General features: G+C 27.8%; 1 protein-coding gene across 1 annotated transcript; it reads left to right on the plus strand.

The window, feature by feature from the left end:
- The first annotated feature begins 5,133 nt into the window (after nucleotides 1-5,133).
- LOC137821659 (uncharacterized) lies at nucleotides 5,134-8,459 on the plus strand. The gene is made up of 5 exons (XM_068626359.2): nucleotides 5,134-5,323; nucleotides 5,488-5,678; nucleotides 6,067-6,192; nucleotides 6,299-6,369; nucleotides 8,050-8,459. Exons 1-5 carry the CDS (start codon nucleotides 5,170-5,172, stop codon nucleotides 8,300-8,302), a joined length of 795 nt encoding a protein of 264 aa, XP_068482460.1. The 5' UTR covers nucleotides 5,134-5,169; the 3' UTR covers nucleotides 8,303-8,459.
- The last annotated feature ends 6,481 nt before the right edge of the window (nucleotides 8,460-14,940 follow it).

Genomic DNA, 14,940 nt, shown 5'->3' on the forward strand with positions numbered 1-14,940 from the left:
AGCTGACCACCCGCTTGACTGACTTGCATCGGAGTGCCTTCGCAGGTACCCCACCATCCGGTGTTCACCCGAGATCGAGTGCCGAAGGAGAAGCAGGAGGATGGGAAGAATCCCAGCTCATCACCCAGCAATCTGACCGACCAAAAGAAGGAGAAGAAGACTTCAATAGTTCTCTAGGTCCCATCTCCCTAGTAGGAACAATTGACCAAGGGTCGGCCTCGCCCATACTGGTACAAGTGTCATGAGTTTTTGAAGATTTTTGTGCATCATAAGAAAATTTATGTACTGGCATGGACCGTCCATGCCATAGTTCGGTCTCCTTGACCGAGCTGATGGAGCCCAGTACGTCCGTGTAATTCGACCGACACACCCAATCCATTAATGCTCAAATCAAGGTCAGTAAAACCAAACTACCATTAAGAACTAGGTAATACGTCCCTAAGTGTGATCCACCCACTCCACTAATTCGACCCAATAAGGTAAGTCCATTAAAATAATATAAATAGCGCATATTCCAAAAACAAGATACGTCATTAGTGCCGAATACCCCTTTTGCTGACTTGAGCGTTAAAGTGCTTTCAACAGGTACCCCATTCGACATTCACCTGAGATAGAGCGACCGAGATCTGAAGGAGTAGCACTAAGACAAGAAGGAGCAAACTGAAGTTCTGGTAGACTGCCTGATAGGAAGGAAGGAGACGAAGTCAGTCAACAGTTCTCTAGATCTTATCTCCCTAACAAGAACAATTTCAAATACAAGTAAAAAGTAAAATATAAAAATATGAACTAAAAATATTTAAGAAATATCAATTTAATTGGTAAATTTCTTTTTTAGTGGTTTGATAAATATTTTAAGAGTAAGTGATGTATTGGAGGTACTCAAATACAATGTTTTGAATTCAAATTTGTTGAGACTTCAAATTTGTTAAATTTGTTGAGATAATATTGATATAAATATTGTTTATTTTAGAATTTAAAACTTTATTATTGTATTTAAATTATGTTTAACCTTAACTCTTAAACTATGTATTTAAATTATATTTAATCTTAATTCCTAAATTATGTACTTAAATTATACTTAACTTTAACTCCTAAATTATGTATTTAAATTATGTTTAACCTTAATTCCTAAATTACGTTAGACTTTTAATATTATAATAATTTTATAATCATTCTATAATTTTTTTAATCAATAACGCCTTACGTAAGACTTGTAATACTATAATAATTTTATAGTCATCCTATATTTTTTTTTTAAAATTGATTAAAAAAAATTTAATCATCCACTAAACATTAAACAAAGTAAAAATCTCTTAGATAAAAACTTAATTAAAGAAACGTACTTATTTGATTAGACATAAAAATTATGAAAAGAAGTTAAAAGAATTAATATAATTAAAGAAACATACTTATTTGGTTTGACATAAAAAAATTATGAAAAGATGTTAAAATAATTAATATATTAGAAAGAGTAAATACAGTAAAAAAATTATTTCCAGAATTTAGCACTAAAATTCGTCGTATGTAGATAAATTTTCAGAATCAGAGTTTTCTAAATTTATGAAATCTATGACTGACAATGACCCTCATCTTGACTGAAAAAAATGGATAAAATATTAAAGTAAAAATAAATGAGATCTTCATTTTTCTTTATAGAAAATAAAATCTTTCTTTATAATTAATATAATTGATTATATTGCAATGAGATGTTATTATTTTTAGTGACTATGGGTCAAAATGCTGATTATAAATTCTTTTATTTTCGTTTTTTAGGACAGTATTTTCCTTTTCTTATAATAATATAAATAATTAAAATAACGTCACTACTAAAATAATGTAATTTAACATTAAAAATAATTATAGAAAATTTTAAATTAAATATTTTTAATAAACTAACCTTTGTATTATTTACAATTTTATTTATTTTCAATTAAATATCCTTTATTTTCACTTTATTTTTTTAATATATTTCTTCAATTAAACAACTTCTATTAATTTTTTTATCTTTAATCTCTTCATTCTTCATCTTAAACTTTTTGTAGCTTATTGGGATAGATAGAAATGTCATATATATATATATATATGATTGTTTTTAAAAAAATTAAGACCAAATTAGTATTGAATTAAACCAAATTAATTGTATGAAAAAATTTCTAAATTATTTTAAAAAATAATTAATCAAATTATTTTAGGACATATAAACGTATTCTCTTATTTATGATAATAAAAACTTATTACGTAGTTCTGTTTTTATATTAAGCAGGTTTTCCAATCTTTCACCTAGTTAAACTAAATCATTCAAAATAATCTATCATAATGTTCTATTTATTTAAACTGTTAAATAAATACTTAAATGATTGCAAAAAAATCAACAAGGTAGTTAAGATAAAAAAAAAATATCTATTCAATAATTTGTTAAAAACTTATGTATCACAGATACGGATACGAACACTAACACGACACGGATACGAATACGGAGATACGTATAATCTTGAAAGTGTAGGATACGGGGACACGGATCTATATATTATATAATTTTGAATTATATAAATTGAAAATAAATATTTATGTGTAAAAGTATGTTTCAGATTCTTTTGGGAGCAGGAAACTATTTTTCATGACGGGTTCAAAAGAATTTGTTCTTATTTTTATAATCATAATAAAAATTTATACAATAAATTTGAGTTTTTAGAAAGTTATTGTATTTATACCTTTTAAAATTGTGTTAGAATCGTGCTAGAATTTTCAAAAATCCAACAAATATTTTTTTGAATTAAACACTTCACCAATAAGTATCATACGAGTGTCGACACAGATACGTGTGTCCGACACGAATACACCATTTAAGAAGAAGTATCCGATCCTCATAGAAAAACACAATTATCAAGTATCTACAACACAACTTACTTAAAAAAAAATACTGTAATTTATAATCTTATATAAGATTTTGGCTTGAAATAATACCTGATATTTTTTATCTCTTTTTTAGCAGATACTCATTACCAGATTTTCATAAAAATTTCTATCAATATCTTACCGGAAAATATTTTATATTATCATTTTTTTTATAATTCCATTTAACAACCATAATATTATTATTTTATTTCAAAAATATAATTATAATAATTGTTATTAGAAGATAGATTTTCTCAACTATTTAAGGGGTACTTTACATTCACAATCACACTGTTTACCTATACACGTTGATAACTAAAAGTAAAGTTTTCACTGCAAGTTCTCCCAATAGCGACTAAAGAGAAACTTGTTATCTCCATACGTGTGCGGTAAATAAACTTCTTATGATCATTATTATTACGATATTAAGAGAAGAAGGAATGAATTTTTGAAACATCCCTACTTAAAAGAAACAGATATTTTTTTTGTAATTTTTTATTAGAAATTTAAGATAAGTTAAAAGTTTAGGCGGAAGATTATGTTTTGATTTTATATATGTTTATAATTTATTAATGTAAAAAAATTTAAATTAAAAAAAAACTAATATCAATTTTGGATTTTAAGTATGAGTTTGATCTAACTAAAAATAATATATAAGAAAAAGAGTTTATGTATTTATTGTCTTGAAACTTTGTGTTGTTGTCTTAATTTTTTTTAAATATTCATAATTTATTGATGTTGAATTACTCTTACTTTTTTTATCGAAAAGTTCTAAATATTCATATGAAAAAGTTTCAAGTATTCAATATACAAAATGTTTATAACTTATGCGGAATCACCCATACATTTTCTTCACATACAAAAAAATCTTAGAATATGTTTTCAATCATAAATAATTAGATTTATTATATATAACATTAAGAAAGATTGTCTTTATAATTATAATTATTTGTGCAGTGTGTTCATGTTTATTTTACCATTTTATTTGTTATGTTTGTAATTATTTTATATAACTTTTTTTACTATTTTTATCTTTATAAACATAATTAACTTTATTGATTTTACTACCTATAAAAAAAGTATCCACAAATGAATAATAGATATTTATATGGATTTAATATAAATTTGGTAATACTTTTTCATTTTAATATTATCATAATATGTTTTTAAAATATATTATATTTTTATTATTATAAAAAATGACGGTCACTTACTATTTTTACTAATATATACCTATATATAAAGGGGATTCTCCATTATAACCGCTTTTTGGTCTACACATTTTTTTTCTGATTCTAAACCCTTATTTAATATATTTCATTTTATTAATATAATGGAGTATTTTATAATTTCATATAAATTACTTAAAATATAAAATCATTTATTAATTTTTTAAATTAATATTAATAAACAGTTTTTATATTCATTCACCCACTTTTCCTTTAATTCCTTATTTTAAGACAAAATATGAAGAAAGAAAGAACATACTTTGACACGTTTCACATCAAATCTCACAAATCAAATAAAATAACATTTATTTTCGATCACTCCCTTCACTCCATTTCAAACAACTATATTCTTTTGTAAAATCATTATATTTTTTGTACTATCATCAAGTCATTCCCAACCTTAACGTGAACATCATCACACTCTCGATCTCAAAACTACCAATGAAAGAAGAGAAAAAAATTGAAGAAGAAGAAAAATATTGTTTAATCAATTCATGATTTTTCTTTTACATGTTATTTCAAAATTATTTTTGTAGGTGTGTTAAATTTTTATCATTATAAAAGTTGAATAAAAGAGAAAAATACGGATACACTGACGCAATAGCACTTGTATTTCCGCTAATATAAGTAAATACAATAAATCGATAAATTTGCACAATTACCTTAATACTTTTTTAATTATATTTTTGGGTGTATGAAATTTTAGATAATTTTAATTTTGATCTTCAAAATTTATAGTAGTTTTTTTAATTTATCAAAATTAATGAAATAATATTTTAGTCTCCGAAAGCTAAATTTAAAATATTAAAAATGATTTTAAATTCAACCCATAATTATAAATCTTAAAAATTATACTAATCTCTCAAATTTAATATTTACCCAAAATGTAAAGATGAAAATCAAAATTACCTTAAATTTGAAGATTAAAATACAAATAATGTTTTTTTTATGAAAGAAAGAGACATGAAGGCGTATGTGTACTTAAGGTGTTACACGTGTTCTGTCCACCATATGTAAAAATCAGTGAAAAAAACAATGTTTGAAAATGCAAATAAAGAGTGGTCCCCACCTTAAAGATCTTTCTGTTCTTCATGGTCTTCCAAGATCCAACCCCGTTTTGAATCCACCTGTGTTTACTCTTTTGCTACTTCCAATCAAATCCCTTTCGCACTCTTATGTTCTTGTTTTTACTTTTCAAGGTAACCCTCTTTTTTCTCTCTGTGTTCTGTATCTTCACAAAGCAAAGTTAATAAATTCACTGAGAAAGCCAAATCCAAAGGTGGCGATGGAATGAATAAGAACAAATCTGAGATGAACAGGCTTTGAATTGTGTGAATTGGATCTAATCTATAGACTATTGTAGGTAATTGGCAAAGGCGTGTTATGGCTACAGAGATCAAAAGCACTATGATGAGGGCCAAATCAAGTGGCCAAGATGTTTCTTCCAAGCCAAAGATTGATTCTTTAGCTCTCAAGAAGAAGGTCATCAGCTCAAGCAAACACACACCTGTTTCTAAGATGAAGTCTGTCACCACCACCGTCACAAAATCTGAGGTATCATCATTCTCAACAAAAGTTAAAAATAAGAACACCCCAATTCTTTTTAATTATTGAATTGAATATGGGTGGTTTGAAGTTAGGATTTTGAATTTATGGGTTCTGAATTCAGCAGCTGATCTTCGTTGACTGTTGGAAATTGCATTGACTGTTAGTTTTAGATGTTTCTGTGCTTACTGTTTAGGGTTCAGGATTCCATGATGTTCCAATAAATACATATGATCTAGGAGAACTTGCATTTGATTTGTGTTATATATGAATTTACTCTTTTTTTTTCCTTAAAAAACATGGTACCATAAAGCATTTATTGTTCAAATATAACCAGTTAATTTCAATTGGAAAGGGTTTTATTGTAACGTATCTTTTCTGCTGCATAAACTTGAAGGTTAAATCAAAACCGACCACAACATCATCGGCATCCTCGAAAACAATAATAAAGAAAACAACTTCCAAAGTGAGAGAAAAGAAAGTCTACAGTCTGCCTGGCCAGAAACATGATCCTCCAGAACAGGTATTGAATCTACCTTAGTTGGGTCATCGAATTCACAGACCAAAGTCTACATATGGAATCGGCTTACACACATCCTTGTGTTTTTTTTTATGATTTTTGTTAACAGAAAGAACCCCTGAGGATCTTTTATGAATCATTGTCAAAACAGATACCAACAAGTGAAATGGCGGAATTTTGGTGAGTTTTCTATCAATCAAGCTATTATTAAGCACCCATTTTCACTCGTGTTCTTAGATGTGTGTTTTTTTTGTCATCCATTGCATCAAGTTGCCTTAATTGTTTGTAAAAATCCTGTACTGTCTACTGATAAGTGACTTTGGTTAACAACATGCTACGGTCTCCATTTGTATCACTAACATCATCAACAAGTGTGAGTAAGAAGTCTTTATCTTTTTCTAAAAAACATTCGAAAGATTTGGAATTGAAAATTTTAATTGTTTTCCCAACAACACCATGATAAAGTATGCTAGGCCATTTTCCTCTACTTTGCTTCTCTTCATTTCATAAAGAGTGAAATTTGTTGTAGAAAAACAACTAGAACTATCTGTTCACCTGACGAACTTGTTTCCTCAGACATGTATCTTGATAGGTATACAACTTAGTTAGATACTTATTCGATGAGCTTTTTTAAGAGAATAGCTTATTCATAAGTTTAAATGCTGAAATAAACTAGAAAGAGCTATAAAAGATCCTTACTTCCTTATTTAAGTTAGAACAAGATCTTTCAAATTCTTAATAATAGCTTTAAGCTTCTGGGCTTATCAGTTCATGATAGAATATTATAGCTTTTATGACTAAGTGATGTAGAGTTTGATAAACAAAATGTAAAATGTTGGCACAAGTAACTTGTACATTATCCAGTGTCCACCCCTCAAGCATGTAAGACTCTTGCATAATGGGATTTGTTTGAGATGTATCATAGAATTATTCATAAATCTTTACCTGATAACTTAAGCTTTTAGGATCGATGGTTCATGACGACTGTAAAATTCTTTGTTGGCCGATTCCATTGTGCCATGACCAATTGGCAGCGACATACCCCTGAGATCTTGGAGTGTTACTTGCCCATATACTTGAATTCGTTATAGATTATCTGCCTCTCCCAGAAGAACCAAAAAGTTACATTTTTTTTCCTGAGAAAATTACAAGATTATATATTTTGTTTATTCCTTTTTTGGGAAAAATTACTTCATTTGGTTTGTTTGACCTTATCTTACGAGTTTTTGTGTATTTATGCCATCTCTGTAAAATCTACAGACTAGTTCATCATCATTCTGTTTATGTCATAATACATTCTGTAAGGTAGAAAACCTCTTTGTTATCACAGAACAGTATGTATTCCAAGAAAAATACTGCTTGCACAATTTCATTATGACACCTCCCTATGCTTTCTTGAACCAAATTTTTATGTTAACTTTAAATGAACTAGCAACTTGACTCTCTAATGGTAAGTGGTGACTAGAAAGGTTATCAGCATACAGAACAAATTATAAATACAAATTACTAGGAGCATGAAAGATCCTTAAAGTTACTGGGGGCAACTTTTGTTAATAAGGTATCCTACTAGGAGAAACATTGTTTTAGCAAGGAATATCGTTAAGAATATTTTAACAAAAACCAAATTTATAATTTGCTAATATATTCATTCTTCTGAAAGCAGAATTTTGATTGAAATTATGACCTCATAAATTCAATGCTTCTTTCATAACAGAGAATTTGTTTAAGCAATATACGACTCTTGAACTATGGTGCTTTGTATTGTATTGTATTGTATTAGGAGTCTTGTAGTTTCATTTTCTTAATTTCTTGTGGATTAAGTGTTGCTCAGAAGTTACAAATCTTAAGGTAAATTTGCAGGTTAATGGAACATGGGTTGCTATCTCCTGAAAAAGCTAAGAAAGCATTTGAGAAAAAACAGAGGAAGCAAAAGGAGCTTCGAACAGGAACTCCTGTGAAGATATCAAAACCGCCACCTAAAACTGCAACTTCACAGAAACAACAACAACAACCGATATCAAAGAATGGCGACATAAAAGCCAAGAAAAGGATTGTGAATGAGAGTGATGATGATGATGATTTCATTTTAAGTCATAAAAGAAGAAAATGGTAAGAGGAAGGAAACACTCATAATGTTTATTCAAAAAAAATAAAAATAAAAATAAAGGAAGAACTACTGTACCTTGTAAGACAATCTAAAAGTTCTTGGATAAAAACATTCTCCATGTTTTTAACTTATGCAATTTACAGTGCCTTGGGATTCACCAACATATTTTATTCTATTTCCCAATTTGACTACCTATTCTTTCTTCTCACATACCTAAAACGTTTTGGTTTAATCCAATCGATATAATAATTCTTCAAACCAATTAGTAACAAACATCTTAACCAAAGAACATCCGTTTACATAAATAAACATCATTATTCATAAACATAATTAGAAAAAAAAATATCTTTTCATTGTCAGGAAACAAGTGCAATGTTATAACTTTTCATAAAATACCTCAAATTTAACTAATGTAATTCTTCTTGAATAGATACTAAGTATTTACAAACAAACTTATTTATTTTTGCCATGCATAAGCTACTCTTCATCACAATATTTTAATGAAAAAATTACCATTTATAAACCTCATTATTTTCACTAACAGAAACAATGCCGCTTTTGTACATGTGTATTTACTTTTTTTTTTATTATACATATAGATAATTTGATATTTAAAATATACGAATACACATATATCTATTTAAATAAATATAAATGTATATTATATATATATAAACATTAAATTTTTCTTTAAAGAAATGATCAAATAAAAATAAAGATGATATTCAGAATGTCTTTCTGCGTATTATTCAAAATAAATAAAGTTGTTAACAAATATCTTCATTATTTAAATTATAAAAATAATCAAATTGTATAAAATATATCATTCATTTTTTTTAACATTTGTGTATTCTTATCGAGATTAAAATAAATAGTTTGCTAAGTATTATGATTTATTTGATTTTTATAAGAAAAATAAAAATCGAATTGCAACCATGAAATAAATAAAAAAAGTAATAAAAAGGCATAATGTGGGTGGGAGAAGAAGAAAAAACAGGAAAAAAAATATTGCTTAATGAAACATTTTTTAAAACAAAACTATAATATCATTCTTAAAGTTATAAAGAAGAATATAATAATAAAAAGAACAAAAAATAAGAATAAGATGAGAAGTTCTATAATAAATTTTAAGAAAATATATTTTTTTTTCTAATCTCGTCTCTACAACAATGTTGTATTCGAAACACATTTATCCTCCCGGCACACATCAATAATGACATCAAGATAATTTTGCACATGTGCAAAATTCTGAATGCTCTATATTCAAGTAACGGTTTAAGATGTTTTGTTTCTCTATCTTCTTCCTTTTTCGCCTTCATTTGCTTTACAAAAATGAAAAGCAGAATAAAAAAAATGAGGTGCATTAACAATTAAACAATCAGAATTTATACCACCTAAATTGATTGGTCATAACAAAATAAATAATAATGACATGACATTAGTTCAATAAGAAATATCTTTCCGAGAATGGAAAAACAAACTAAGCTTTTGAAGTTTACATTCATTTTTTAATTATTTTTTTTTATTGTTCTTTTTTTTTTTATAAAGTTTTCGTGTTAGGTATCACTATGCAACTTGACATCTCAGCTAAGCTGACACCTCAAGTAACAACAATCATTTGCCATCACATGAAAAAAAATATTATTAAAAAAAGAAAAAAGAAAGAAAATACAAAAATATGGGGGGGACTAGACCAAAACTCATATGTTAACACAAACGATACATAGGTAGATTATACCTATTCATAAAGAATTCTAAGAACAGACTAGCTGGGAGTCTATTATACCAATGAAATGATTCTCTATGAATAAATCCTAAATTAGCCAACTTATCAGCACACGCATTCCCTTCACGAAAAATATGAGTTACCCTAAACCTGATTGTCCCACAAAAATTAAGACAAGTATTCCATCGATTCTGAAGCATCCACGGAACATTAGTCCTAGCAGTAAACGCAACACAAACCAAGGCAGAATCACATTCAAGCCAGACATTAGCAAGTCCCATTTTTTGAGCTTCCTCCATAGCATGTATAACTCCATAAAACTCAGCAACAAAAGCAGTTTGAACTTCAAGAAACGCTGAAAAAGCACCAATAAATTCTCCCATACTCCCACGAAAAATACCTCCACAAGTAGCAAGACCAGGATACCCCCTAGCAGCCCCATCAGTATTAATTTTGACCCAGCCTGGTGAAGGAAATTCCCATCTAATAGGAAGAGGACGAAGAACTTTACCACTACGAGTCTTAATACCGAAAAACTTAATCATGTTGAAGTCCAACATATCATTCTTCATTGAAGCTTTAGACGAATTTCCCACTAGACAAATTAAATCTTTAATTATCAAAATAGCCTTAGAAACCCCAATCTTATCCTGAAATCTAGCATAATTCCTCATACGCCATATCATCCATATAGAAAAGGTTATCACCGCAAGCTTAATCAATTTAACCAAAGGACTACCATCACTCTTAATAAAAGAAAGTAGATCATCCTTATTAGAGAAATGAGAAGTAAGAAAAATTTGTCGTACCCAACTCCAAATATGCAATGCGTTAGAACATTCAAAAAATAGATGTTGAATAGATTCCTCTTGCTTTTCACAAAGCGAACACATAGAACATATATGCAAACCCTTATTCTGAATATGTTGATCTGTAGGAAGTCGCCCATGAAAATTTTTCCAGAGTACTAGAGTTTTGGAAGGCGGAATAGATGAAGACCAATGAATTTACCCCAACCACCTGGAACTCATGGTTCCAAGAAAAAAGTCCTAGCCGATTTAAGAGTGAAACGACCAGACTCATTTAGAATCCAATTAGGAATATCATGTTCCTCTCTAATCATGATATGATTAAAAAAATGAGGCATCTACTGTAAAGAGAAGGGAATATTCCAATCACAACCTGTCCAAAATTGAGAGACTGTATCCGAAATGCTAACACCATCAGATAACCCTACAATATTTGCTAAAGAAGTAGTAGAGCACCATTTATCATTCCAGAAATTAATAAAAGAACCTGTACCAACAGTCCAAGAAGTATAGTCAAGTATGGTAGAATAAAATTGCTTAATTCCAGGCCAGAGAGAGGAAGATCTATAAATCGTTCTAAATTCATATTTTGATTTAATAACCCTGACTTTCAAGAGTAAAGACCAAGGTTTGTCGCTATAAGCAAAGTTCCAAGCAAGCTTAAGAAGATATGCATTATTTTCATGATGAAGATTAATAATATTCAAGCCTCCATCCTCAAGAGGTGAACAAATTTTCCCCCAATTAACGGTAGCAATACCTTTTTTCAGAATATCACCTGTCCAAATAAAATTCCGACACCACTGCTCAACTTACTTAATAAGTGAAACATGCCACTTATACATATTAAAACTATAAGCTAGAGATCCAGTAATCACTGTATTGACCAGCTGAATTTGACCTATCATGCTAAGAGATTTACCTTTCCAAGATGCTAGCTTCAATTTAACTTTATCAGCCAAAGGTTGAAGAAACCGACACTTTGGAGCACCAACAAAGATAGGCACTCCTAAATAATTGAAAGGCAAACAACCATGACTACAGGAAAGAATATTTTGAATTTTGGTGACAAATCTTGGAGAATTATCCATGGTGAAGAAACTACTTTTAGAGTTATTAATATATTGGCCAGAAAAATCACCATATGTTTTAAGAAAAGAATTCAAATTTCTAAGAGACTTAATATCCCCTACAAAAAATAAATATGTCATCTACATACAAAATATGAGAGGGAGTGAGATAACCTTGCTAACTGACCATATTTAAAATCTTCTTATCATTCACAAGCTTAGAGAGACCTCTACTAAGAATTTCATTTTCTTTTGTACTACTATACCTTTTTGCTAGAAGGAATTAAAGTAACTAACCATCAAATCAAGTTTCAATTCAAAGTTTTATTTAATTTATTCTTTTCAAATAAATATAGTATACGTCTCTTGAAGAATTTCTTTCAAATTTAAGTAATTATAAAATAATAAAATAACCAAAATAAAACAATAAAATAAATATTGATATAAGAATAGAATAAGAACAAAATTTATATATAATTAAAAACTAATATAAAAATAAAATAAAAAAAAATTTATATATAAGTATAGATAGCTTTAGTTTTGAGTACGCAAATCAAACTCATTGGTTTCCACGTGCAACCGAAAATATCCAGAGGTTGAAGACGCTTCACAGATTCTTTCCCACTAACTTAAGTTTAGGGAGAATATAACTTAAAAATCAAGATATTTAAAATAAATACAAAATTTTAAAAAATAACTAAATAATATAAAGGATGCAGACAAGAGATATGGTTTAATGCGAGTGGAAATCAAGCTTAAAAACGCTTTTATTTTAGAATAAATCGTGATATTGTTCTTATTTAAAAATAATTTCTTTCCAGACAAAGATTCAAATTTAAAAAAGAAGTGAATCTGAATTATTTTTTTCAATAATATATGTACATTTATTTATAAATTTGAGAAGGAATCAAATTATTATAAGAATAACTTGAACAGAGTTTTTTTTATATCTTAACAATTTATTCTCTTTTCATTTCATACTTATATATAAATTACCTTTTAAATCGTCAAATAAAATGAAAATAAAATATTATAGCCAAACAATATATATATATATATATATATTAATATTTTGAAATACCTATTTTATAGAATTGCTAGTTAGTATGTTTTTAATAATTTATAATATTTTTAAAAATTTAAAGAATTCATATGTTTTGAGGAACTTCGCTATAAATTCTTATAAAAGGATAAAAATAAAAATAAAATTGAAAATTGACTTTTTAACCTGCTAAAATTAACCTTTATATAAATTTTAAAAAAAAATTAGAGAAATTGTATAAAAGAATTTACATATTAAATTATATATAAATTAATTTTAACTCGTAGATAAATTAATTTTGATATTTTTTTTCTAGTTAAAAAAACTTGTGGAAATATATCCTTAATTATTCTCTCGTACTTTACAACAGATGCTTAAAATTCACAGACAAAAATTAGGCATTTTCCCCTAACCTTGCCTCATCATAAAGATGGAGATCTCATGATTTTATCAAAAAGTTAAGTAGAAGTTAAATCACGGTACTTATTTAACTATATCTAATCTAATCCAAGTTGTTAGGTTAGGATTTAGGGTTTATAACTTTAATTAAACATCAATAAACAACATTTTTTGGCGTTTAGTGACTTCATTCTCTATACACAAATTTAACTTGAATTTAATTTATGGAACAAATATCATAATTTGGATTCTTACAAACAGTGATGGACTGAATATAAGTTAAACTGGAATATGAGGAATTAAAAACAATGTGTACTAATTTGCATTCAGAAAATAAAAAACATGTCTTCCACATTTTTATTCATTAGCAAATGTTCCCACGACACTCACGTTGGGAGAACGTGTTCCAGGAGCACCAAATATTTCCTTTACGAGGGACATTATCAATTTTCTGATATTTGGATTTTGGGGTATTCAAATTTTGGGTAAGATGATTGCAATTAAACTCACATTTAAGTCAATTTTGGCCGAGTTAAGAATATATTTTGAAAGTCACATATTTTTTATTTTTTATGATTAATGTTCACCTATTTATAATATTTATAATGTTGATAATGAATTCATATATATTTTGTTTAAGTAATTAAGTTAAGTCCTAGTGTTGTTAATAATCATGTTGTTTACCTTGTGATTCTTGTTTACTCTCTTAGGTTGGTAATCTTAGCCTTTTAATAATCTTGATAGTACATTATACTATAAGAAAATCATTAAATAACAATTAAATATAGAGATAAAAATAATTAGTCACTATATTAACTAAATTAGATATTATTTTAGAGACTAAAAAGTTATTGGTAATCTAAAGTGATTTCTATTATTAATAAAAAATTATAAAATGGTTTTTATATTGGTATCTAAATTAACTACCAAAGTTTTAACTGCTAATGTTTTAGATTCTCAATTAGTCTCTAAAAGACTAATAAAGACCAATTTAAAATATAAAGTAATAAGTAGTTAAAACTAGCTAATGGTTAGATATTGGAAACTATTTTATAAATTTTATAAATAATAGCCAACTACTTTAGATACCAATAAATTTTTTAATTTAGTCAAATAGTAACTAACTATTCTAGTCTAAAAAATTAGTTTCTATTTAATAATTTTTTTGTAGTGTTGGCCTCCTAGGCTCAAGCAAAGATGGAAAATCTTAAAAACAGTCATTTCTTTATCATGTCAACATGTTTTTGGTCCTCTTAGGTATATTAACCCTCTAGACTTGAGTAATTGATGACTGCGAAGGGTCTAGAACATTGAAACCATCATATGTGTCACATATCAATGGATGTGAAGAGTCGCACGATCTAGGTCATTGATCATGAAGTCATCTAATGGTTGAGGTGATTATGATAGTTCATCTTTGTCCATTTTCTACACCTATAAATAGTGTGGATTGTGGATTCCACATTTCACTCTATTTGCTTCTCATTTGTCCAAGATCCCGAGAATGTACAAGTCGAATAGTCTTCTTAGAGGTAACCATGTCTTCCTTCTTCTCCTTTGATAGAAGTACATTTTCGCTTAAGTTGTGTGCTATCAAT

The sequence above is a fragment of the Phaseolus vulgaris genome, chromosome 9 (genome assembly GCF_051622355.1).
Source record: "Phaseolus vulgaris cultivar YP4 chromosome 9, ASM5162235v1, whole genome shotgun sequence".
NCBI classification, from domain to species: Eukaryota; Viridiplantae; Streptophyta; class Magnoliopsida; order Fabales; family Fabaceae; genus Phaseolus; species Phaseolus vulgaris.

What these genes read in the sequence shown, in the direction of transcription:
- LOC137821659 (XM_068626359.2), top strand. Translation starts at nt 5,170, where the DNA reads ATGCAAATAAAGAGTGGTCCCCACCTTAAAGATCTTTCTGTTCTTCAT. An exon ending in CCACCGTCACAAAATCTGAG is followed by an intron (nt 5,679 to 6,066) that starts GTATCATCATTC and finishes ATAAACTTGAAG; the next exon opens with GTTAAATCAAAACCGACCAC. An exon ending in AGTGAAATGGCGGAATTTTG is followed by an intron (nt 6,370 to 8,049) that starts GTGAGTTTTCTA and finishes GTAAATTTGCAG; the next exon opens with GTTAATGGAACATGGGTTGC.